At 39.1% G+C, this 25,816-nt stretch overlaps 1 protein-coding gene and 1 long non-coding RNA gene across 3 annotated transcripts; one reads left to right on the top strand and one right to left on the bottom strand.

Moving 5' to 3' along the window:
- Positions 1 to 37: 37 nt before the first annotated feature.
- Positions 38 to 21,049, bottom strand: snx9b (sorting nexin 9b). 2 transcript variants are annotated; one of them, XM_047388011.1, is made up of 19 exons: positions 20,750 to 21,049; positions 18,213 to 18,299; positions 15,433 to 15,507; positions 14,408 to 14,539; positions 12,968 to 13,045; positions 10,753 to 10,915; positions 6,585 to 6,723; positions 6,320 to 6,404; positions 5,913 to 6,038; positions 5,669 to 5,786; positions 5,443 to 5,573; positions 3,946 to 4,049; positions 3,742 to 3,845; positions 3,546 to 3,623; positions 3,274 to 3,350; positions 2,221 to 2,310; positions 1,603 to 1,717; positions 1,397 to 1,488; positions 38 to 1,243 (listed from the first exon to the last, which is right to left on the bottom strand). In XM_047388011.1, the coding sequence occupies exons 1-19, from the start codon at positions 20,759 to 20,761 to the stop codon at positions 1,196 to 1,198; spliced, it is 1,854 nt and encodes a 617-aa protein (XP_047243967.1). In that variant the 5' UTR covers positions 20,762 to 21,049; the 3' UTR covers positions 38 to 1,195. The 2 variants fall into 2 exon arrangements, with proteins under 2 accessions (XP_047243967.1, XP_047243968.1); XM_047388012.1 differs by lacking the exon at positions 12,968 to 13,045.
- LOC124881984 lies at positions 21,023 to 25,529 on the top strand. The gene is made up of 3 exons (XR_007041791.1): positions 21,023 to 21,116; positions 24,125 to 25,375; positions 25,443 to 25,529. It is a non-coding gene; the product is annotated as an uncharacterized LOC124881984 (long non-coding RNA).
- Positions 25,530 to 25,816: the final 287 nt, after the last annotated feature.

Raw genomic sequence — 25,816 nt, 5'->3', positions numbered from 1 at the left:
AAAGCAACGTAGGAATTCATTCAAACACATTCACAAATATGAATACAAATCATTGTTTAATAAATCAAACAAATTTCGCTATGCTTTTAATGACACTAAGTAGCAAATACTTCTATACATAAAATATAATGACAAGAAGCACCTGACAGGTCAAATATATATATAGATATATATATATTTATGTATGTTTACATAACATGATGTGACAAAAGTACAAAGAGTGAACAAGTTTAGATTAGAAGCTGATTGAAAACTTGACCGTGAAAAGCAAAGAAACTCTATACGTGATATAATCTCTTCAAATGAGGACACATTCTCTTCAGAGCTACAGTTGAACAGAGAAATCATTTTGCAACATCAGAAGACTGAAACATGACTTACACTTCAATAATTAAAGAAGAATTTAAAAGAATAATGAACCACACCTTTGTTTTTATTTTTCTCAATGCACATTTTGTTTCTTGACAGAGTGTGAAGTGAGGCATAAAAGTAAGGTCCAAACAGCATGTCTAGTATCTGGAAGAGTAAAAAAAAAAAAAAATGTGTGCAAAGCAGGAAGAAGGTGGAGTTTCCTGTTAGCTTTTGAGGAAGCTCAGGATGAAATCGAGTAAGGCACTGCCAGCAGTGGAAACGTAGAGGATGTACAATCTGCCTTTGGCTTTCCTGCACCTTTGTTTTAGCTAACAAAGCTGATGAAGGTTTACATGCAGCAGAAGCAAAAAATTAAATACACCTGCTGTTGGCTGAGAAATATGCAGTAAAGCTTTTATATGTGATTGTGAAAGTAGAGAACAATTTTGGTTTTTGTAGTTAGAACGTCAATGTATGACTGCAGATTGCAAAGTTGTCAGTGGTGTTTAACTCATGCAATGAAAGAATTCATGATTGCTCAAAGTGCAGCTAGGACGTTGACATCCTGTGTTACAAGCTGTGGACCTTGGACAGAGGGAAAGGCTTACGTAAGTTGTGTGTCGTATTCTATCCGTCAGAACTGCTTATCCTAAAAACCTAAACATTGAAGCAACAAAACAAGCTGGAACTGTTAGCATGGGCAGTAAAAGTAGAGAAGGGATCCAAGTACAAAAAAATGCAGAAGTGAAATTTAAATTATAACGAGCATAAAGGATGCAAAGCGAGCAAAAGCGTTTTGGCCAGGATCTGGTTTAACTTTGTGTCTAGTAGTGTGAGACTGCTCTCACATTGTAGCGAACTGACCGTGAGCTTGTCTCAACTTTGCAGCAATCTGGGGATTCAGAGAAAAAAAAGAAATTGCATTGGTAAAAACAGTCATTTATTATTTGTTTCTTTTTATTTTTGGACTCAAGCAAACTGCTTTCCAGTTAACGTGACAATGTAAAGGTAAAAGTGTAACAGACTCAAAATGAAAAGCCTTTACCGTCTCGTAAAACTTGACTTGCTCCTCTAGATACTGCTGCATGACCCTGTTGTAGTCGTAGATACGGTTGTTATGGAAGTGATTCATCTCAGCTGTGCCGCAAAACAAAAGAAAAAAAAAAAGAAAGAGGGGAAACCAGTTAGTTCAGAGAGCAGAAGATGATAAACTGCACTGTTGCAGTTTTGATGACAAACATGGAGCAGTACCTTGTAATGTGTAAGACATGGTGCTGAGACGTTTCGCCATGGTTACTTTGTCCTGAGTGGTAATTTTGTTGGCAGCCACTAGCTTGTCCCCCTCCTTCACCTTGTCTATCGCTGCCTGAGGGAATTAAATATAGAATACACACATTCAACAAAAAGAGATTATATCACGTTTAAAGTTTGTCTTTTTTTGCTTTTCACGGTCAAGTTTTCAATCAGTTCTAATCTAAACTTGTTCACTCTTTGTACTTTTATCACATCATGTTAAAAACATACATATATATATATATATATATATATGTATGAAAGATGAAGCTTTCGGACTTTAATAACTTATCGTACTGTCTCTCGGTATCTAAAAATGCCTAGTAATTTAATGATCAACACCGATCGGTATCAGGTACAAAAAAATGCCTATCAGACCATCTCTATTTTTTTGCTGGATATACTTTTGAAATAATCTTCCAAATGCTTTTAATTTAAAGACATCCAAACCAGTGGTTCCTGGTTCTGGAGAGATGCTCCAGTTTAATTTATATATATAAAAAGAAACAACTACACTGAAAAACCTATGTGGATACTACTTTTTTTGTGGTACAGGGATTATGGGGAAATATTTACCTTATGGACCCCAATGGTATCTGGGAAGCATCCAAGAAGGCCCTTATATTCATTGTTGGTCTCCATGAGGAAGTGAAGATCTTTCTTTGGCTAAAAAAATGACAAAAACAAGCGAGGATAAATGTCAAAAGGAAAGATCCTCATGGAAGAGCCTGAAATATCAGCAAAATCACCAAACACTGACTTTAGAGCAGGAAATTAGGGAATAACATGACAGGAGATAAGATAGGGAAAGTCTCTCAGATAACAACAACATGGATTCAGATTGAAATTCAGCTGGCTGAGAAGTTTTATGGTCTGCATAACAAATAAAGCAAATACCCAGCAGAATGATCTGGTTATTCTGTTCATGTAGGTCTGACAACTACATTTCTTGCCAATCCTTGACCATGTAAGGTATGTGTCTTTGTCGACAACAGATCAACTTCAGTGTCTTGGATCCTGGGATATATCCAAGTACAGCTGTAAAATATGTCTCCACACTACAGCCAGCAATTCTACAAGACGATTGGCTGGAGCAAAACAAGCTTACCAAATGAATTCCTCCTCTGAAAGCTGCCGGGACATCAAAAAAAGCCAAGAATTGACTTTATTACACAGAACATCGAACAGCCTTTACAGAAACCCAACCAGATTTGATTTTCTGCCTTCTTTAATATTTGCTTCATTATGATCTGACAACAAGGTATAAAAATGCATTCAGGAAATTTTGATAGATTATGATCAGAAATGTTTCGACCACTTCCACATCCTTGTTCATGATGAAAAAATATCCACCAATATAATCGTGACATAAGTGATGGAATGCAACATAAATAGATAATAGGAACTAGAACTGAGGTAATGACTGTCATTTATTTTTCTATTTTTACTTGTTCAACGGAAAGCAGAAGATAAAAGGTTGTGGACGCTGCTGTGGTGTTGATTGAAACTCTACCAGCTGCAGCGTGAAGAAGTCCTTCTATGTTAGAGAAGCACGCCCAGCCTGGTGACCTATTTTTTCAATTTAATCAATATGACAGACATTTTTTAAACAGCAGCTTAAGAGCTTACCTGCTCCGCCACCATCTGGGCAATCTCCTCGTACGTCTTCCCCGCCGCTGTCAGGGCATCAGTTAAAGTCGACTCACCTGCAGCAGAAGAGAGTTAAAATATGTCTGCCCACCGCAGCTGGCCACCATCTGCGTGGCAATATGCACCACATTATTTTATTACAGTTACTGGTTTACGAAAAGGAATCTGAAAATTGTAGCGGGAAAAAAAAGACCATACTGGCAAGCATCTATTGGAAAACACGAGTATGCCGCCACAGTGTGAGAGTATACCTTGGTATCCACTGCTGGTGAAGACAGAGGAGAGGTTCTGAAAGGCTTTTCCTATTCTCTGGTATTCCTTTGGCAGAGCTGCAGCAGTCAGGGAAAATCGTTCAGGACAATAAGATTTTTATGAAAACAGTCATTTCAAAAGGCGTGGCTTGTTAGTCGCAAACACTGATTAAGATTCAGAGCTGTGGGAACGTACGTCCTGTGCATCTCTTCCAATGCTCGTTTCCCACAGTGAGGACTTCCTTCACGCTGTCGTCCATGGCTTTGGTAAACTTACTGAACTGCTCGCATTTCTGCTCCCTGGGTAAGAGAAACGCACGTGGCATGCGTTACTACATGCACAGCAGACACATCAGCAACGGCTTCTGTGAACTTTTCTTTTCAGTTGGGTTTAACTCACACTTCTAAAGGATCCAGGTCTGCAGCTTCAGGCTCGATTGTGGAGAAGATCATCACGCCGACTGTCTCGTCTTTCTCCGCTTTTCTCTTACCCATCTTCCAGTCCTGTCACAAACAAACACTTATATAGTGCTTTGCAAATTTATTAGTATCCCTTTAACTTGTTCACATCACAACCACACACTTGAGCGTATTTTACAAGGATTTTATGTAATAGACCGACAGAAAGATGTGTATAATCAAAAATGAGTCACGACATGATTTTCAACTTTTTTAACAAATAATCTGAAAAGTGCGGCACGCATTTGTATTCTGTCCCCTTTAGCTTGATACCCCTAAATAAAATTTAGTGCAAGTGCCTTCAGAATTCACCAAATGTGTAAATTTGAGTCATTATTGTAAAAATACAGGTAAGGTCTCAGAGGATCGTCAAAGAACATTAACTGACAGCACCATGAAGAATGAGGAACAGAGCAGACAAGTCAGGGAGAAAGTTATGGAGAAGCTTAAAGCAAGGTCAGGTTTAACAACATCCCAAGCTTAAAACATTTCACAGAGCTCGGTTCAACCCATCATCAGTGGTAACTCTGGAGTTGCTGCATAGCTCCTCTTGAGCTCCCACAGGTTAAGTGGCAGTATGTGTTGCACACAAGAAACCTGACCTTTAAGGAACAGTGCCAAGAAGGAAGACAGTGCTGAAAGAAAGCCATGTAATTTGTCTACCAAAAGCCCTGTAGAAGGAAAAGCAAACAATGAGACCAACATTTAACTTAACCACAACCATAAATGTCCTACAAGTAAAATGCTTTGCGGGATAGGAAACTAAAACTGCACACGGTGGTGGCTGCATTATGGTGTGGGGAGGCTTTCTTCGTCAGGGACAGGGAAGCTGATTAGAGTTGATAGCAAGATGGGTGGAGTTAAAAACAGGGCAATCCCCGAAAAGACTGGAACAGTAGTTTCACCTTTCAGCGAGACAAAACCCTTAAACATACAGCCAGAGCTACAGTGGAAGGGCTTAGATCAAAACATATTCATCTGTCAGAATGGCCCAGTCCAAGCCCAGACCTACATATAAATAAAAAACTGTGGCAAGACTTGAAATTTGATGCTCTATATCTAATTGAGCTTTTTTGCAAAGGATGAGGAGGAGTTTCAGGTTCTACATATGCAAAGCTTGTAGAGAAATACTTTAATTGCACAGCAGACTTTACAGATTTTCATTATTAAAACATTTACAAATCATGCATCATTTTCCCCTATAACTCACAATGTTGCTATGCTGTGTAAAATGATATTTGTGACTGTGGTAAGATCCATTGGATATGAATACTTTTGAAAGGGACTGCACCTCAATCAAACAATAAAATGAGTATTAAATGAAAATGTTCATGGGCAAACATTTCTTTCATCCATAAAATGTAGTCATTTTGAACAGTTTAGTTTTGCAATCTCGCCATAAATATTCCTTTAAAATATAATAAAATTCCCATCACACCTTTTCATCTTTGTACGTGAGGAAAAGTTGAAACACTTCGCTGCCAGAAACTACAGGGTGTCTGCACATCCTGGACATCCAACCCTGCAACCGCTCCATGCGCATCTTAATAAACTCCTCCTCGAAACGGCCTGTAAAAACAAAAACATATTGATCTCAGTTTTTAAATGTAAAAATGCAACATACCATTTTAAATCATTTATAGCTAGTTCAAAAATGAGCTCACCTGTCACCTGCTTGTCTGGTAAAGAGGGGATGGGAATGGCTGACCCAAATTTGTCCAGAAGTCTCTCATAGAGCCAATCAAAGTGCTTGTATCTATGATTGACAGGCCGGTTTGTTGTCTGCAAACAAAAACCATCATTCAAAGACATTTTCAAATGCTTTTTTTTTTGCTGTTGCAATGTTAAGGGTCTAGTTTATTACTTAAGAGATTATTTTACAATCTGGAGCCCAATCTGTAAACTTACATTGGGTGTGATTTGGTACTCTATGTAGCTCTTCAGGCCATACATCTTGGACCCTTTTTTGGGATCAGCTACGATGCAGTCTATCTGGGTTTCTGGGTAAGACCACACTGGACCAACCTCGCCCACCTGAGCATGCAACACATAAACTTTAGAACAGGAATGAAGGACTTGATGTGCTGCAAACACATTAAGTGAAAGGAAAGTGATAATCTCACCATGATGGCTAAATGCACATCTGAAAAACACAGCATGGGCTTGCAATAAATCTAATGCTTATCAAAGATGAGATAACTAGTGCAGCTGTGGGCGTGCGGAATCAGATGAGGTTGGTGTGTTTTTCAGAAACATGTTACAACATTTTCTGATATGTTGTAGAACGTTTGTATGGGAATTTAGGAATGACCTACATATATTGGCAGCTTGTCTTTCCCTTTTGCAATCTGTTTGCAGAGAAGGTAGAGCTCAGGACCAGACTTGGAGAATCCTGGAAATCTGTTCAAAGAAAAAGGAATAAAAGTCTCCTAATTTAAATCTATGCTACAGTTTAACATCTGTTAATTTTAAAGTTACACTTCCAGTGCTTTTATGGGTTTCTTTTACGTTAGTCTTTGTAATAAACAATTTAAAGGATTTTTAAAGCCTCGTGTACTACTACGACTTAGTAATGCTTACTTATTGAGGGATATTTTCATTGAAGAAGCATGCATTCCTCCTCTTTGTATTCCACCAGCATCCCCAGATTCGGATTCTGCGTAGCCGCTAGTTGACTTCATGTCATCCCATTCATCGTCCCACTCGTCGAGCTCGGCCCCTGAGAGATGATTCAAATATTGTTGTTTTTCAATCACAGACACAAGAAAACATGACATTTAGGCAGGTTTTCCAGAAATGATTACATTTAAAAATGTTGCCAATAACAAAACTGGTAAAAGTGGGACGCTTTACGAGAAATGATGATTATACCCTTTAGGATAAGTTCACATTTTCCTTACTCCTCTGTTTTTCATCTGTGTCTCCAGATGTTTTTGTGAGCTTCAGCATCTTGGTCACTAAGATCTGGGTGAGGTGATGGCATTTTATTCAGGTAGGCTCTATCCAACAAGCTGAACATATCATTCACATGCCAAGTGTGAACTCGTGACATTCAAACTATATTTGCCAAGAATTATTCCCTTGCATATTTTCCCAACCAGATGAGCACCCTTTGAGCCTCACTCTCTTGGGTAAAGGTCAGAATTGCCACACATTTTCAAGTCAAATTACACATATTATAAAAAACATTTCCAAACTCTTAAGGAAGGAAAAAAGGGAGGAAAGGAGGAATCAAGAAAGTAAAGGACGAGGTAAGGAGGGAAGGAAGAGAAAAAGAAAGGTGTTTGGAAATACAGACATTTTCTTTCATCCTTTAATTGTCTCTCATCTTATTTTATTATTTTGTAAATTGTTATTTATGCGATCTCACCTAAAGTAGTTCGATACGACACAGTGACTGGTCATGTCTCTTATCACAGACATTGAAAAAGAAACAACAAAGTGTAGTTTTCTCTTCATCATCTCAAAACACGATTTAATGAATAAACGTGCTTTTGGAATTTCATCTCTGTGACGTTATAGTAAACAGCTGTAAATGCCAGGTTTCATTTTCCAAGATAAAGTAACATCCTTGAGTCTGAGAGCAGTTCCCCATCAGATTCAGGACATGCAGGAACAAACGATATCAAAAATCAAATCAGTTAGCATGCATTATAAAAACATTAGAGCACCTCAAACATCGCATCAAGCCGGCAGTACATCTATTTCATTTGTTGATATGACGTTATGTTAAATTTGTTCTGAGGTACATTTCCTTTCTGCTGTAGATCAGGTTTCATTTGATACGTTTTGCTGACAAAGGACAGAAACTAACAGCTGAATAAATTATGCAAACAAGTTGCTGCTGCCACAAACACCAAAAGACTGTGATGCTTTAAAGCTAGCTTTAATCCTGCACTTCCTCTGCAGTCTGTTAGAAATATAAAAACATGCAGTAAAATAAACATCCAAAATACCAGAGAAACCACAACTAATAACACTACTGTTAATCTAGTGTCAGTAATGAGCTTCAAACACATGCTTCTGAAAAAATGTGACTCATTTTGTCAGTGCTGTCACACCAAAATACGGAAACATCCATCAGGCAATAAACCGATACCTGTGTAATCAATAAGGTAAGGATATGGGTAGATGTCTTTGGCTAGGAGAAAGAAAGCAGGAAAGCCTGTTAATTTTTCTCCTTGCAGCTCATTTCCTCTGTTCCTTTTATTAAAAGAGCATCAGGAGAATAGAAAATCCAGGTGGAGTTATTTGTTCCTGTGAGTCATTAGTGAGGCTAACTTTTCCACAGTGTGGCAAAAACAGAATTATGACTCGACAGCCTGCCGAAATGAAAGCGAACTGAGAAGAACAGCTTCGATAAAGACCTGAATGTCAGTTCCTAGCCAGATGAACGTTCAGTATTATCCCGTAAACATACAGTATTCTGTATATTAGCAGACCACACAGAATCATAGTTTATGTTGTATGTTGTGACTCCAAATGAACTAATTTAGTTAAATTTGCACGGACACGGAGATAAAGATTAAGCAGTACATATGGAGTTGCTCATAGGCTTTCCTTTAGCTTTATGTTTTTATATTTTGGTTATTAAAAATATTTGCCTTAAATGTATTTATAGTAAATAAAAAATAAACAAGTATGCATAAATACTAGACGGTAAGTATGATTGAAATGTGCCTCTGTTTAAATGCCAGGTTTGGTTGATGTTGAAAGCTACACAATGATTCATTCTTGCAAAGCCTTTTCTACTTTCAGTGGAAATTAAAGCCTCCCCAATTCAGCTGAAACAGATGGAGCAACAGATATTTCTGCAAAGGTGGATGAAAGAGTCCGCTTTGATTCAAAGCCTTCAGGTGTCTCACAGAAAGATGAAATAGAGAAGGGGTTTGTTTTTCTGCCTTACAGAAACCCATGCATACAACAAAATCAAGAAAACATTGATTTCGCCAAAGACATCTGCGGAGAAGATGCGTTATTACAAAATGACAGATTTCAAGACCTTTTGCAAGGTAGAGTGACGAAATATTGCCAAATCAACATGTAGGATGACGACCGACTCCTACCATGGAAGAATAAATGCTTACACTGAATCAAAAGGTGCTTCAACTAGGTTTTAGTTTAAATGTGTGCACACTTACCCAACCAGGTTATTTTAGATTTTTTTTCTATACGTTTCCCTCTAACTCATTAAATTTTTTCATTCCACAAGAACCCACCATTTTAACAAGGGCGTGTGCAAGAAAATGAGCATTAAAACCTAAAACATGTGTGATTAAACCATCTAAACTTCAGATTATGAGACAGATTTACAGAAATGTACAAATTGGCACCTGCTGAGTTGCGAGTTCGGGTCTAAAACTGTGCTGATCAACAAATGCAGGAGCAACCGGCTGATTTAAATTACGAGACAGGCATTCTACCAGATGCAGCAAAAGTTACAAGATTACTACCACATGCAGGAATGAAGAGCTTGTCATTTATGACCGACGCACAGAACGGTTTTCTTTTTAGAAGCTATTTAAACCTGAAAGTGATCCGCTGCTCAGGGATTTAGAATATACTCCTGGTTCACATCAGGAGAGTTTTTATTGGATCTACCGTACTGAATAAGCTCCTATAGTCACATGAATGCCACAAGACCACAGTCTTCTGTTTAACTAAATGTAAATGTTTTATTTTTTTATAGCTTACAGCAAATACAAGTGAGTAGTAAAGTTGGCTCCACGTGAACTCAGATCATGGAAATTATTTGCACCAGTAGGCCACTTCTTACCTTAGATTTAATTCTAGAGGAAATTATAATAAGCTGCAATGAAATATAGTTGAAACCAGATATTTACAAACACCGTACAAAATACCTCTTTTTGCTTGTGGCCGACATTAAATTCCACTAAAGGTTTCATGTTTTAAGTCAGTTTTGGTTTACTTGCTAAGAGTTGTATTACTTTCTTCACACTAAAAAGTTTAAACCATACTACTTCCTCATGTGGCATCATGAAAAAAACCTACAGAAATCAGCCAAGATATCAGGAAGAGCATTGTGGACCTCCACAAGTCTGGTTCATACATGGGTCCTGAAGTTATCATATTCATCTGCTCCATATCACTATGTTCATGTCCAACTATCATAACATTCGAGAGATACTAGTTCTGTGTCCCAAAGAAGAAGATATTTTGGTGCTAAATGTACATAGCAACCCTAGAACAAAAGCTAAAGACCTTGTGAAGATGATGGCTGAAGCTGGTAAGAGAGCGTCATTATCTACAGTAAAATAACTCCATGGAGGTGGCAGAATCATGTGGTGGAAGGTGTTAGAAAAAAGATGGCCTCATGAGGAAAGAACTTCATGATGAAGCAGCATTTCAAGACATCGGCCTGGAAGTTAAGGCTGCGACACAAATGCACCCTAAAGGACTACGACCCCAAGCATGTCAAAGTGGCTTAGGGAGACAAAGAGATGATAGAAAATTAGTGAGTAGAGCTGGAAAGACAATTGTACCAAATACGTATGTAAATCTTGGAATTTGAGGATCTTCGGTATTCCTAGCTAACCTAAAACAGTAAAATGTTAAGAAATTATACACAAAACACAAGACTTTTCAACTATATTTCACAGATGTTGTCCAGAGGTTTTAAAACCCACAAAACTACCATCTAAACACACTTTAAAACTCCTCTGAAATCATTAATTCGTGACATTAAGCCCTACATACACAGCTGCTGTTAAAACAAACAGTTTTTTACCTGGTCCTTGGTAAGCCTGAGGGTGACCCTGTGATACAGAGCCCCAGGGGTCAGCAGCACTCGTCCCTGTCTGAGTGCCCTCTGGATTAGACGCCCAGTTGTTGTTGGAGCCCCCCGAAGGGTCTGCATTCCACGCTGACCAGGGATCGTTACCATTGCTAGCCTGGGAGAGACATACAGACAAGCTGTGAGGGATGAAAGGCAGGACTGTGACGGCAGAGAGGAGACAGGACATACACTGCCTGTTCCATGTGAAGCCGACAGTAGTCATGAATCGACATGCTTTTTCAATGTTGTCCTTCAGAGATAATTCAGCAACTACAGCTTGGTCTATGTATGCTGCTTTTTGAATGAGCTATCATCTAAATTAGATCAAATGTTGTATATTTGCAGAAAGATACATGCTCAAACGTACATACCATCGCTTAGGTCACCATATTCTCACTTAGAGGCTCTAAGGGAAACTCCATGCCATGCTTCTTAAACTTGCAGATAGAAGCATGCAACAGTGTTTGTCTGTGTGTGTCCTTTGTAGGTTAAAATGTGCATATTGCTAACCAAGCTAACAAAGTTTTTTATGCAAACTGGTGCAATCAGAAAGTTATCACTTTAATGCAGTTAAGGAATAAAACAGCCATGTGTTCATTTTTGAAATGGAGCACGTTTTACTGTTGTTCACATCGTCCCAAGAAACATGTGGCTGTTTATAAGGAGGTCATTTTATTAATCATTCAGAATAAATGAATTCAACAGTCTCTGAATGAACAGCAGGAATGCATCAATTGATCGGCTGGTGCCTGGAATCGTCCCGTTTCCTGTTTACTGGTTAACTGGTTGGAAGAGCATGAGTCAGTAATTATCAGACCATTAACAGCAGACTTACAGTTAAGCAGTTCTGCTACCATTAAGGTGTTAAAGGAAACCGTTTTCTACACAGGATATGTCTGCCATTTCATACATGCTAACATTTAACTAGCTACCATTAAGGTGTTAAAGGAAACCGTTTTCTACACAGGATATGTCTGCCATTTCATACATGCTAACATTTAACTAGCTACCATTAAGAATTCATTTTACTTTGGGAGAAATGTTCGAATTAGTAACAGAGAGGTTGCTCCATTTTATCCTGTGGATAACTTCCATTTGCCATGAAATATGTTCGATTTAAAAATGTTTGCAGTATGTTTTGTTTGTTTTGTTACAATATTTTAGCTTTATGTTACTGAGGACCATCATGCAGCACAACGAGTGTAATGTCGCCTATTCTCCTAACAGGAACAAATACGAATGCTATGTATTTATCAACAAATCAAAGCTTTTCCCCTAAAAATATTACTTTAGACAGAGCTGCAATTAACAAATCTAAACAAACTGTCAAATTTGTGCACTCTTGTTTTGAAATTAGCTAAAAATGATGCTAAATTTTGACTAATGAACTAGATATAATGCAATAATTTGTACAAATACTTCCATTCAGTAACTCAAAGGATATCAGGGCAGTACAAAATTAGAAAATTATGAAATTGCAATACTGAGCAACTTAGGCCCTTTCACCAGTGTCAGGCACGGCCATTCACTGCAGGGAGACTTCATCACAGCCTGAATATATTATTGGCATTCAAAGAGCAAATGCAAAAAACCAGTGCAATGCACAGACAGTGGATTTATTAATAATGCACACACTGATATAGCAATAACACATTTTCAATATAATTTTGCAGCCCTAGAGGATTTTATTTGAGATCACCAGTAACTAAAAGGAGAAAACTGATTTTTAACTGTTGAGTTTTGGGGTTTTTCCTGTAAAAAAATTAAGATCATTCAGGTATTTCTTTGAATCAAATTGTGAAAAAAACATATTTTGAATACCAGTAATTATAGTTTTTTTGGGGGGATCACAATCAGTTCAAATCTGTATTTCCTGGGCTTTAAAAAAAGAGCAGGAAATCGTAATCAGTCTTTAAAACTGCAATCAGTGCATTTCTATTAAACATTGCTGATTCATATTATCCAGTGCTGGTGATGATTTGTGTGATCTGGCAGCATTCATTTGTCTGCTCTGTGGTGCAAGGTGCAAGAAGAAGGTGAGATCATGCGTTTTTTAAGACAGTGTCGAAGCAGATCAAACAGAAGACCTAGGGGTAAGAATTTCTGAGGGCAAGAAGGCTCAAACTAATGCCTCTTGTCACGCTCACAACCCCCAAGTGGCATTTACCTCCTCGGGGGACGGGAAGAAAGGGGAAACTGGGGTGTCAGGGGTGTCTGGCACGGGACTCAAACCCCCAGAGTCCACCTTGAGGGGAATAGAAGGTGAGATCAGTACAACGTGCCTGCAGTGCAGGTTAAAACTGAGCAGAGAGCAGGTTAAAATGATGCTTAAATGTATGTGTTTGAATAAACAGGACGTTATAAGAGACAAAAGCTGACACATTTCCTGTCGTGACTCTTAAACATACTGTGGCCAATACATTTTCACTGATAAAGCAGTGTGCTTATTTTCTATGGAGGTTTCTGGCTGCTTACGACAGAAGAGACCACTCAACGTATTTCCTCTCAGTTCTGCATTACTAGTGCATAAATGCGCATCAGTCAGAAATCTTATCTATCTTAGCAGCTGCTCTCACTTCTGCATCCGGGGGTTCACAGAAACTGGACAAAACTGTGAATCAAACTTGGTCAGCTCTTACTTCTGCCTTTTTCCTTTCCTTTAACATCACTCCATCATATAGTGCATCATAAAAAGATAAAGACATTGTATGTTTGTTATTTCTCACAACCACAAATTTTAATAGTTAGCATTTTATTGGGCAGACCAACACAAAGTAGTTTTTAATTGTGAATTCTAATTTAAAACCTTAAGAGTGTAGTGTGCATTTGTATTCAGCCCCCTTTTTAGTCTGATGCCCCAAAATAAAATCTAGTGCAATCAATTATCTTCAGAAGTCACAAAACAGAGTGTATCTGTGTTTCATTTAATGTCATAACAAAGGCCTCAGAGAACATTCACTGACACATAGCATCAGAAAGACCAATAAAGACACCAGACAGGGAGACCGCAAATCAGAGAAGTAGCCAAGGGGCCTCAAGAAACTCTGGAGGAACTACAGACATTCACAGCTCAGGTGGGAGAATCTGTGGAAAAGACAACTGTTGAGTCACGGACTCCAAAAACACTGCACGTCAACATGAAAACACTGTCCCCATGGTGAAACATGGTGGTGGCAGTCTCATGCTGTGGGAAAGCTTTACAATTGCCTTTTGTAGGGCTTGAGCTATTTTTATAAGAATTTGCAAAATTCCAGCCTCTAAAATGTGCAAAGCTGGTTGAGACACAGTCCCAAAAAACTAATACGTACTGACAGAGAGGGTGAATATATATATATTTACACACCTATGTGTATATAAACCCCATTAATCATTTTCCTTCCACTTCAGATTTAGGTGCTACATTGTCCTGGTCTATCACATAAACTCCATCCAAAATACATTAAGGTTTGTCTTATGACAAAATGCATAATGGTTCAAGAGGTACAAATACTTCTGCAAAGCACAAAGAACAGAAACATGGCAGGTGCTCTCCTTGCAGTGGGAGTTGTTGCTTGTAAAGGAAAAGCAGTCAGTTGTGTACCAGAATCTCCCCAGCGTGGCACATTACCTGGTTTTGTGCAGGTGTTGATGCAGGTGCAAATGTATCAAAGACAGAAAGGTCTGGATATGCAACGTTTCCTGTATTTGAAAAAGGGGCTGTCGTTCCTGCTCCTGGGAATGCAGGAAATTCCTTATTGAGCTACAAATGAAAGAGAAGAAAAAAAACTGTCACATTAGGGAAAAATCCAGGTAACTCACTATGATTTAATGATTTTTGAAGGTACGTTTCTCTACGGTAACGTGATCGTCTTCTTGGCTGACCTCTCCAGGCTTTGCAATCGTGACAGCACAGGCTGGTGACTTTCACATATGCTCTACCACTCAACCACAGTGCAATGCTCTTCAGCACCATTTCATTTTCTTATCCCCTACTTTTATCAGCATAATAAAACGGCATAAATAGTTCCCTCTTGAGAAACAGACTGCTGGCATTTATCAATAGCCAAAACATGAACTGCAAGTTTGATTATCATCTGTAGGTTTGTAGAGTTGGGCATGAGATCAAAACAGCCCTGGACCAGCTGGGGAGGTAACTTGAGGTTATGCAAGCTTGTTTGGACAATTAGAATAGTTTAGTCTACCAATGTCTACGACGTACACACACAGGCGTTACTCTGGGAGTTGTTCTCAGAACATTTTTAGCGAGAGGCCCAAACTGTTACCATCCCAAACTCTACTTTTATTCAGCGTCTGAATGTCTATCGAGTGAATCATATCTGCCGATGCAGTCAGAGTAACTGGATAAACTGGACACACACACACTCAAACACACTAAAAACACCCTAATCAGCAGATCCCTGAAGGAGGCACGTCCTGTTGTTATTTCAATGTCAGGCGAAGAGACAGGACCACGGCATGCATCCTGGTCTCTGATACGGAGGCACACACTCTTCTCACACTGACCTTGCAGCAAGCATCAATCTGCCTTTGTTTTTATTTATGCTGGTTAAACGTTCATGTCAAACATAGTGTGTGTGTGGTGGGATGTGTCCAGAACACTACTAGTTTCATTGCCTGGGCTTTATGGCTTACCTCAATGTAATCTTCAGGCACCAGTCCAACCTCTCCTCTTGAGTTCTGTGCTTCAATCCAACCGCCTCCAATATTCTGGGATGAAAAGAGAGCCAGCAGAATATTAGTACAAAAAGGCTGAGAAAGTATAGGGGAAGATAACTGGAAAATAATTACTTTAAGCACAGATTTACACATGGAATTGATTTTCAAACCAGGAAACAGATCTTCTCCCCTGATCTACAATACAATAACAAAGTACTGAGGTAGCTCCTAGTGACGTCATTCTAAGAAAAATCTTAGTATTTCTTAGAATGAATTCGAAGACTTTTCTTAGAATTTTCCCTCGGTAAGATAAAAATTATTAACAAAGCATCTTAGGCCTTAAAAGAGCTCCTAACGTGATGAAATGTTAAGAGTAGTGAGGAGGACTTTTAGTGACACTAAGAGTGTTGTAAGCAGAGAAGATGGTAGAAAGACAGAGAGAAAGGAGAGACATTTTCCTAACGATGAACGCTGCCAGCTCAACCACCCCCTAAACAGTGAGTGCATGAGCACATAAACTTCCATAAGAATCATAAAATTATTAATACAGAGATAAGATAAACCTTATTATCATCCCCCTGGGGCAAAATTACATAGTTTAGGTGGCAGGACAGATTAAAATTGTACCTCGAGAAAGGTAGTATTACAAAGGACAAATAATAAATAGAAACAATAATGAATAACCATGAATAAAAAGTGAACAAAATTACAAATATAGTACAAAATTATTTAAAATTTTTGCTGTCTGTAAAATGTTTTCATAAAATAAATTTGGAAAAAATTGGAAAAACTCGAAAAAAAATATTTACATAAATACAAACTCTAGACAACAGGACATTAATCTAAGCACTATATAAATAGAAAGAAGATGTAAATGATGTGAATAAGTATTTGCTGTATTGTACATAATGATGTCAGCAGCCTAAATGGTCATCTACAACGCTCCCCGTCTGTAGAAACGTTCTTTGGTTTGCTGCTATCTCCTCTCTAGCTTCTGATCACAGCAGGAACCAGAGCTGCTCCCGTTCCAGACTGGTGCTCAAAGCAGAGGGAACGACGCATTGATCTGCTGGGAATAACTGTTTGTTCGCACCGTAATCCCAGGACCAAATTTACCTTTCAACACCCCTCTGTTCTCCTCCACCAGCAGGCTCTGCTCCTCTGTTCAGTTCAGTTTTCTCAACATTTTTTTCTCCATTTTATTTTGCTCATTTTACTAAACTAAACCTTATTATACAAGAAGCAGATCACAGTAAAATGCTGAATTTTAATATTAACATGAAATGAATTAATATGAAGAAGATGCAGTTTGAAAACGACCAGCATGGCGAGTAAACATAATAAGCAAATCAAAATGACAAGCACATAAATAAGCTATGTTCAAACATTTTGATGCTGTGTGACAATTAATTTAATCAAAGTTTTATCATGATTTTGTTTTTTTGTTGTTTTCTTTTAACAACCAATCACAGCTCTTAGAGGACAGCGTCACACCTAGTAACTGGGTCAACCACACCTCCTCACTAAGAGGAATTTCTGTTGTCTCCTCGCTCAGAGTCGCTCTCAGCAGCGCACAGAATCAGAGTCCTTGCCAGGATGTTTAGGCTAAAATAGGAGTTCTCTGAGAGGACTCTGTGAATCTCTGTGAATACGGGCCCTGGTCTTTCTGGAAGAGTCGCAAGTGTGTCTTTCTGCAGTTTGCCACAAGCCACGTAGGGGAAACAGCAAACATATGGTAAAAGGTTTTCTGGCCAGATAAGACCAAAGTTGAGCTTACTGGCCTACATGCAAAACAGTGTGTCCTGGAAAACCAACAGTGCAACCCTGAATACACCATCCCAACCTTAAAACATGGTGGTGGATGCATCATAGTGAGGGGATGCTTTTCTTCAGTAGAGACAGGGAAGCTAGTCAGATTTATCGAGAGATGGGTGGGGCTAAATACAGGGCAACCCAGGAAAGTGCAGCATCTGAGATATTCTGGGGCAGAGGTAATCCATCCAGCAGGACAACAAATTTGAAAAATCAATGTTCACAGACACTTTCCAATCTGAATGAGCTTGAGCTAGAGTAGCTCAAGCTCATTCAGATTGGAAAGAAAGCTGGTAGAGATATACCACAAAAGACCTGCAGCAGTTAAAGGAGGCTCTACACAGAATTGACAAAGAAGCCCTGAAAACAAATGCCCTTCCTTGCATTGGGTCCATCACAAAAAGAAATCGGAACAAAATATATTAGAATTTGTGATTGTAACGTAACAAAAAAAAATCTGGAAGCACTAGATCCTCTATTAGGTCTATAAATGTACCAGCTACCAGGAACTCTCCTCCACAACCTTTTTAATTGGAAAAGAAAAAAAACACCAACCCTTCCTGATTTAGTTATGGCACACGTAGATTAGAAAACTATGTAGGTCAGAAAGGAGCAAGTGATCTTTAAACTGTTGGCAACTCACACTAATGACATCATGTTTGCTCAGTCATTTGTTCCCCTGTCGTCCTTTCTTTCTTCTTTTGTGTGTAATTTATGAGACACCACTTGAGCAACAAGAGATCATGTGATTTTGCTCTGTACAGCCAAGTCAGTTTTAAAAGCAAAAACCAGAGACTTCTTAGACTTTCAAATAACACCTAATCTAAAATGAACCTTCCTCTGTGGAAATGCAAATAAATCTGAGTACAATTTTTACACACAAATGTGTGAAAGCCTGCATCCTGCGTAGATTCATAGGACAGCGATTTAGTACTTATTTTTACCTGATTGGTGATAGTGACTGTCTCGCCTTCTTTCACTGTCAGTTCATTGTTTCCAGGCTCAGCAGTGAAGTCATATAAAACCTGTGCCTGAAAAACAAACAAGAAAGGATGATCAATGGATGCGTTCCTTAAACATTAGTGTATGTTCAGGACGTTCGATGACTACTGTGGCAAGCTAACAGTTGTAAAGGGAAGTCGGGTTAAACACAAACAGGCCAAACGAGTTCGTTCAGGCAAGTCGTGCTGCTGATTATTGGCTAATTTCAAGATTTATCCAAAACAAGACAAGAATCATCACATAACCAAATTCCTCTCACATCTAGTCACATCTGCTAATTTTATAGTTCCCTCTGCAACCACAAGAGAGCAGATATAAATCACCCGGTCAGCAGCACAAAAACGTGCAGAGAAACTTCTAGCAGTGGAGGAATGTGAGGCCGAACGGAGACCTGCTGTAGTTTTAGCATGCAGCCTTCAAAAAGTCATGTTTAAAAACTGGGATTATGTACAAGGGCAAGTCATGAATGTCACTAAAAAACAGCCTCGGCGTTGCAGGCGAGCTTATTTCTTTTCAAGGAGCATGACAGGATTTGCATAAATGACAACCTTATCTCCTATGTTAACATTTTTGGTAAGGATGCCTTTACTTTTATAACTCATTGTGTCCAAAGTAAGACATTTATCAAGCATGGAAACCTAAGAGCATTTTTACACCTATAAACTAAAGCAGGAAAGTTCATCTGGTTGTTCTGTTTTTTTAAAGGGCTTTTTTTACAGTACTGATTTATACCAAGAATGAAAATAACTTAAGGTTTCAAAATTATAACTAGAGCTGCAACTCTGCATTAAAAGGAGCCAGTTGAGGTTCTTCATGAATCTGATCAGCATGTCTCCTGGGTGTCTCCCTTTGGAGGTTTTCCAGACGCGTCCCACCTGGACAAGACCCCAGGAAAGAGACCCAGAACTCGCCGGAGGAATCGCCTCCGACCTGGGAAGACATTGAAATCCACCAGACTAAGCTGGAGAGTGTCGCTGGAAAGAAGGATGGATGAGTTTTAAATCTGCTAAAGTTTTTTCTAAAACCGTTCCTATGATTTATCTTACTTTTAAAAGGGTCCCAGAGAAAGTGTGACCAGAGTTTCCTCCGGTTTTATCTGGCATAGAGTAACAACACGGTGCCCCTTCTCCACTAGTTCCGGCACAAAGCCAATCAGATAACTGAAAGAAGGCTTTTACGCTTTTTCCTTGCTTACAAGATAGTCAAACATGCTACTGGAAACCTCATATGTTTCAGGTTGTGTCGAAATCACAGACACTCATTTTGTAGAAACTAAAGACATGGCATCCATCACTCATTAGGCTAATGTCATTTCAAAACTGCGTCTGGCAAGCTTTAATTAGTATGCCTGTTAAACAGCCAAATGCTTGCAAGCTAAAACAGCAGATAGCCCAACTAATTAACCAGCTAACATCCACTTCATATGTTTGTGTTACTCTATCAAAGGAAAAAAGATATAATATTGTACACAATAAGCACTTGTAAACTACACTGTGGGTGTTTGTGCTATATTTATGCTTAAGTATATCCATCAAAAACAAACAAACAATAAATAAATGTCATTACATTCTAAATGCCATAATTAATATGGTATATCATTCTAGCAGCTGAAGGAATAACTACTGGTTTACTATTTTAAATAAAAACAATAAAATCACTTTACAAATTCTTGTTTAAAGAAAGGTTTGCTGTAAATACAGTGACGTTGTGGCATATTTATTACCATAGGTTAACATACTGTGACAATCCCATGCCTAGAATATGAAAATAACTGAACTTTATTTTACTTATTAATAGTAATAAAAATGGAAAAAGTTAATTCTGTGACAAGGAATTACTTTTATTGGCAAAGGTTAAACCAAAAATAATATTCATATTACAATTCTGCTCATTTTATTTAACTGATAAAATAATAAATACAAATATTTCATTAAAATTTGAATGTTTTTATTGAATATTTTTCCAGACATAAATTATACTGGTTACGTAAGTATACCCAGCATTTGAAGGCATAAATGCATCTAAAGAACCTTTATACCATTCTGAACTTTAATGATACTATCCGGTTTTCAACTCATCCGGATTTTTCTCATATTCATAGTAATTCTCCCATGGCTGCACCCGGAAGACTACATTTCCCAGAGTTCTGCGGAAGTAGCAATGACCCGATCTGGGGAGGCTGTAAAATGTCACAAGACAGTTTCAAGACGATACACATTTTCCATGTTTACCAAAAGCATTTGTTTCACTTTTAGTACATCTACATGTGCCGTAAACAGCCACGCGTTTATGAAACACTTAAAAAATGCGTTTAATTTGAAATGTAGCTTTACGTAAGATTCACAGCAACACTTGACAAACTACAAGTCTGACAACCCGAGTCCATTGCTAACACAAACACTGAAAAACAACTGTCAGTGGAAACAGACAGGACCGAGATCAATATGGCTAAATCTCACAGAAAAGTTAGTATTCCTACCTTTAACGCCATTGTGGCAGCATTGATCAATCATTACAGAAACAGGCCCTAGGTTTTGTTTTTTTCAAGATTTCCAGTCCTCAGCTGGTCATCTCTCCCGCCCCCCCTCCGCCGCCGCCGCCGCCGCCGCTGCTCTTCAACTGTTGCTGGCGAAGAAAACCTCCACAAGTCCTCCCTTCCCCGAGTCTTGACGACACGGTCCCCAACAAACGATTAAAAACAGTTCAAAGCTTTAAAACCAGGAGAGAAAACAAGCAAAACTGAAAGACGGAGCTCGGTCCGGAGCGAGAGAGTCAAGTTTGAACCGCGTAAAGAGTTGCTGACAGCGCGGAGGGAGTGACCTGAGATAGGCAGAGAAACCGGAAAGGTAGTCCAGGTCCGATAGGACTCCTCACAGACTGACCTCTGAAATATTTCATCCGAGAAAATCTGGAAAATAAAATGTTACTCGGCTTTGCATAAATAACATTTAAATATTATTTATATTTTAATACCTACCTTTACCACTACTTTTCTACCTACTTGAATTACTACTAAAATATTAATAAAATATAAACATATAGATGTAAGTAAAATATTTAAGGCATGTTTCTAAATAAAACATATTAATTCCATTAGTTGTTTGAAATGTTAGACTGTTTTAAAACATTGACCTCTTATTTTTACTTGTGATTATTGTCATTGTTGCTGCACACTAATCTTTTTTATGTACACTAATCTTACCTATCTGAACCCAGCTGTCTGAACCTGTTGTAGATAGTTTAAGTGGCTGTGCTCGGCAGCGGCTAAGGAGTGACCTCATCCATGTTTACCCTGAGTTAATTTATTGTTCTAACGTCTCCCCCTGCTGGACTACATTTGACATTACAGCGCAAGACAAGATTTATTAGCCATTTATTTAGACACTTAACCTCAATCCTTGGCTGTTCTTGGTAGAATGATACACTGGGCAAATCCATCCTTCTCCCTCATACACCAACCAAAAGCCCCTGTCCATCCATCCATCCATCCATCCATCCTTTGTTGTGGTACATGCTGGACAGGTCACCATTCAATCAATGTACAATACAGTACCTCAGAAAGAAATGCCATAAACTCACACCTAAAGGCAATTTAGAGCGACCACTTAACCTAACAATTGTGTTTTTCGTCTTTGTCAGCAATACCCAAATAGTGTCCATGCATGAACAGAGAGAACATGCACAAAAACAGTAGTTTTTTAGGATGTAATTAATCAGAACCAATAAGATCTTGAAAGAAAAGAAATGTACCTTGTTTTATTCTCACAAATAGTACAAAGGTTCCACAAGCCACAAAGTGAAGTTAAAGACTTATTAGTTAATGTTGAATTCAGATGACCTTTGATCAATCAATATATTTAAAATTACAAGCTAGTCTCAAGCTAAGGTAATGTCAGAAAAGGAAAACAACAACAAAAAACTAATAGAAGAAAGGTTTCATCTATCTCAAATTCTGTTTTAAATAATCTCCTAATGATAAAAATGTCCCGTTTTAGATTTTAAGGTACAGTACAGACCAAAAGTTTGGACACACCTTCTCATTCAAAGAGTTTTCTTTATTTTCATGATTATGAATATTGTAGCTTCACACTGAAGGCATCAAAACTATAAATGAACACATGTGGAATTATATACTGAACAAAAAAGTGTGAAACAACTGAAAATATGTCTTATATTCTAGGTTCTTCAAAGTAGCCACCTTTTGCTTTGATTACTGCTCCGCACCCTCTTGGCATTCTGTTGATGAACTTCAAGAAGTAGTCACCTGAAATGGTTTTCACTTAACAGGTGTGCTACAAAGAAACTGGCTCACATGAGGACGGCCCCAGGAAAGGAAGACCAAGAGTCACCTCTGCTGCGGACGATAAGTTCATCCGAGTCACCAGCCTCAGAAATCGCAGGTTAACAGCAGTTCAGATTAGAGAACAGGTCAATGCCACACAGAGTTCTAGCAGCAGACACATCTCTAGAACAACTGTTAAGAGGAGACTGTGTGAATCAGGCCTTCATGGTAAAATAGCTGCTAGGAAACCACTACTGAGGACAGGAAACAAGTAGAAGAGACTTGTTTGGGCTAAAGAACACAAGGAATGGACATTAGACCAGTGGAAATGTGTGCTTTGGTCTGATGAGTCCAAGTTTGAGATCATTGTTTCCAACCACCGTGTCTTTGTGCGGCGCAGAAGTGGTGAACGGATGGACTCTACATGCCTGGTTCCCACCATGAAGCATGGAGGAGGAGGTGTGATGGTGTGGGGGTGCTTTGCTGGTGACACTGTTGGGAATTTATTCAAAATTGAAGGCATACTGAACCAGCATGGCTACCACAGCATTTATCAGCGGCATGCTATTCCATCCGGTTTGCGTTTAGTTGGAACATCATTTATTTTCCAACAGGACAATGACCCCAAACACACCTCCAGGCTGTGTAAGGGCTATTTGACCAAGAAGGAGAGTGATGGGGTGCTGCGCCAGATGACCTGGCCTCCACAGTCACCGGACCTGAACCCAATTGAGATGGTTTGGGTTGAGCTGGACCGCAGAGTGAAGACAAAAGGGCCAACAAGTGCTTAAGCATCTCTGGGAACTCCTTCAAGACTGTTGGAAAACCATTTCAGGTGACTACCTCTTGAAGTTCATCAACAGAATGCCAAGAGTGTGCAGAGCAGTAATCATAGCAAAAGGTGGCTACTTTGAAGAACCTAGAATATAAGACATATTTTCAGTTGTTTCACACTTTTTTGTTCAGTATATAATTCCACATGTGTTCATTTATAGTTTTGATGCCTTCAGTGTGAAGCTACAATATTCATTGTCATGAAAATAAAGAAAACTCTTTGAATGAGAAGGTGTGTCCCAACTTTTGGTCTGTACTGTACATATAATTAAATTGAGTCCAAATTTCTTCAGATATCAGATGAATAGTCCCTTAACCTGGTGCTAACCAAAGATGCACAGCAAAGCAGCAATATTATGTTATAGTGCTAAAGCAGTGCAAAACAGTGGGGACATGCCCACTTGTATGGAGGACCAATCCTGACTTAATTACGAATAAATACATATATAAACAAATGACTCAATAAAATCATTACTGGGCCAAAAAATAGCTAGTAATATAAATTAGTGAGCCATTAAATGCAACAGAAATAATAAAATAATTAAAGATTTATTCAATAATTAATCAATTAATCAGACATTAATACATATTTAATACTGGCTCGGTAACCTGGGAGATTGAAGGCATTGTTACCCGTGCTCTTCATAGAGAACCTGACCCTAGACCTCCTCCACAAGCTAGCCTCTATGTCCCATCTTCTGCCCGTTCTCAAGTTATTTACTGGTTTCATACCTCCAGATTCACCTGCCATCCAGTGTCACCTCTGGTTATCATCCCCAGTCAAACAGTAAGACAGAGCGTGTCAACCAAGAAATACAACCCACTCTCTGACCTCATCCAACCCGTCCGACTGGAACCATTTTCTTCCATGGATTGAATACGCTCACAACTCACAGGTATCTACTGCCACCGGTTACTCTACTTTTGAAGTCTCCCTAGGTTACCAGCCGCCCCTCTTTCCATCTGATGAAAAAGAGATCTCAGTCACATTCGTCGCTGCCGAAACATCTGGACCAACACCATTGTAGCCCTCAACCGCACTGCTTCTCAGAATAAGAGAATTGCCGACCGCGAATGCACACCAGCACCCGAATACCGACCTGGACAACAAGTTTGGCTTTCTTCTCGAAACATACCGCTAAAATCTATGTCAAAGAAACTTTCCCCCAGATACATCGACCCTTTTAAAATCCAATCCATCATCAGTCCCACCACTGTCCATTTCCAGCTGCCTCCGAGTTTCAGGATTCATCCCACATTCCATGTCTCCCAGATTAAACCAGTCCATTCCAGCACCTTGTGCCCTACGTCCGAGCCCCCTCCACCCACCCGGGACATTGATGGGCACCCAGCATACGATGTCCGAAAGGGTGATGTCTTGTCGTCAGACTCTCTACCAGAGGGCTTCCTGTAGTCAGCTGCTGGGCTGAGCATGTCACCTCCTGTTGCACCTCCTTGCAAGTGCAGCTCATCAAGTGCAATCAGCCTTATTCCACTGGCATCATAAAGGAGCAGGAAGCCAGTCACTCTTTGCCTGAGTGTTAACCATCACCGGTAACGTCAAGCCTCCTTCTGAGCACTTTTCTGAGCATTTCCCTGAGCATTATTCTGAGCTTTTTGCGAACCAACCTGAGCATCCCACCAGAACCATCTGATTTCTCACCTGAATAACCTACAGTAATCCTTGTGTCTCTCCTCTCCTGAAGGTATAACCTAAGTTCCAGTTCCTACTTGCAGTTTCTCCTTTGAACTTACCTCTGCCATTACAAGGACCTCCGCTGTTACCTGGATCTCATTCCTGCAACTGGCTTCCGTCCCGCTGACCAACCTATCCATCTTCAACCTCGTCTTCTGCACTACCTGTTCACCCAGCACCACTGCAGTCTTCAGGACCCTCTGGATTTCACCAACGCTGACTCCCGGACTCCCTGCTGTTAACAACCCCATCAACCACTCACTTTCCCCTGGCGGACCACCACACATCATCTAGTGAGCTCCTTTCTTCTCCCCTTCTCCATTCTCTGGATTCCCCTTCTCACCAGTATCTCTCTTTCAGAGCTCCCGGTTCTCCATGTTGCTGTTTCCCCCCTGACTGGACCCTGCTGCTGCACATTACCCATTGTATTCAATAAATATCATTTAACTGATTCTGATTCTCCTGAGAGTTTTCCTGCATGTGGATCAGAAGCTTTAAAAAATGATGACAGTCAATCCTATCTGACTATGTTTCAACTGTATCTCTTTTAATGTAGTTTATCAACATGCATTTTCTCCAATGATCAAGTCCTTCAACAAGTTATTTGGCACTGAAAAATTCATTTTTTTAACCTAAATGATTTGCAGATTTTAGGGTCATTAACTAGAGTGATACTTGTTCACATTCCTACAAAATGAGATTATATTGGCTTAAATGAAGTGTTTGATATTTGA

Source organism: Girardinichthys multiradiatus, chromosome 15, assembly GCF_021462225.1.
Source record: "Girardinichthys multiradiatus isolate DD_20200921_A chromosome 15, DD_fGirMul_XY1, whole genome shotgun sequence".
Lineage (NCBI taxonomy): Eukaryota > Metazoa > Chordata > Actinopteri > Cyprinodontiformes > Goodeidae > Girardinichthys > Girardinichthys multiradiatus.
Note: the sequence above shows the minus strand (reverse complement) of the source record. Positions and strands in the feature narration are given on the sequence as shown.

Bases quoted from the DNA above. Each gene is read 5' to 3' on its own strand.
- snx9b (XM_047388011.1), bottom strand. The intron at 1,718-2,220 runs GTAAATATTTCC...TAATTCCCTCAG, and splicing joins ATACCATTGGGGTCCATAAG to GCAGCGATAGACAAGGTGAA. The intron at 1,244-1,396 runs GTAAAGGCTTTT...CTGAATCCCCAG, and splicing joins AAGTCAAGTTTTACGAGACG to ATTGCTGCAAAGTTGAGACA.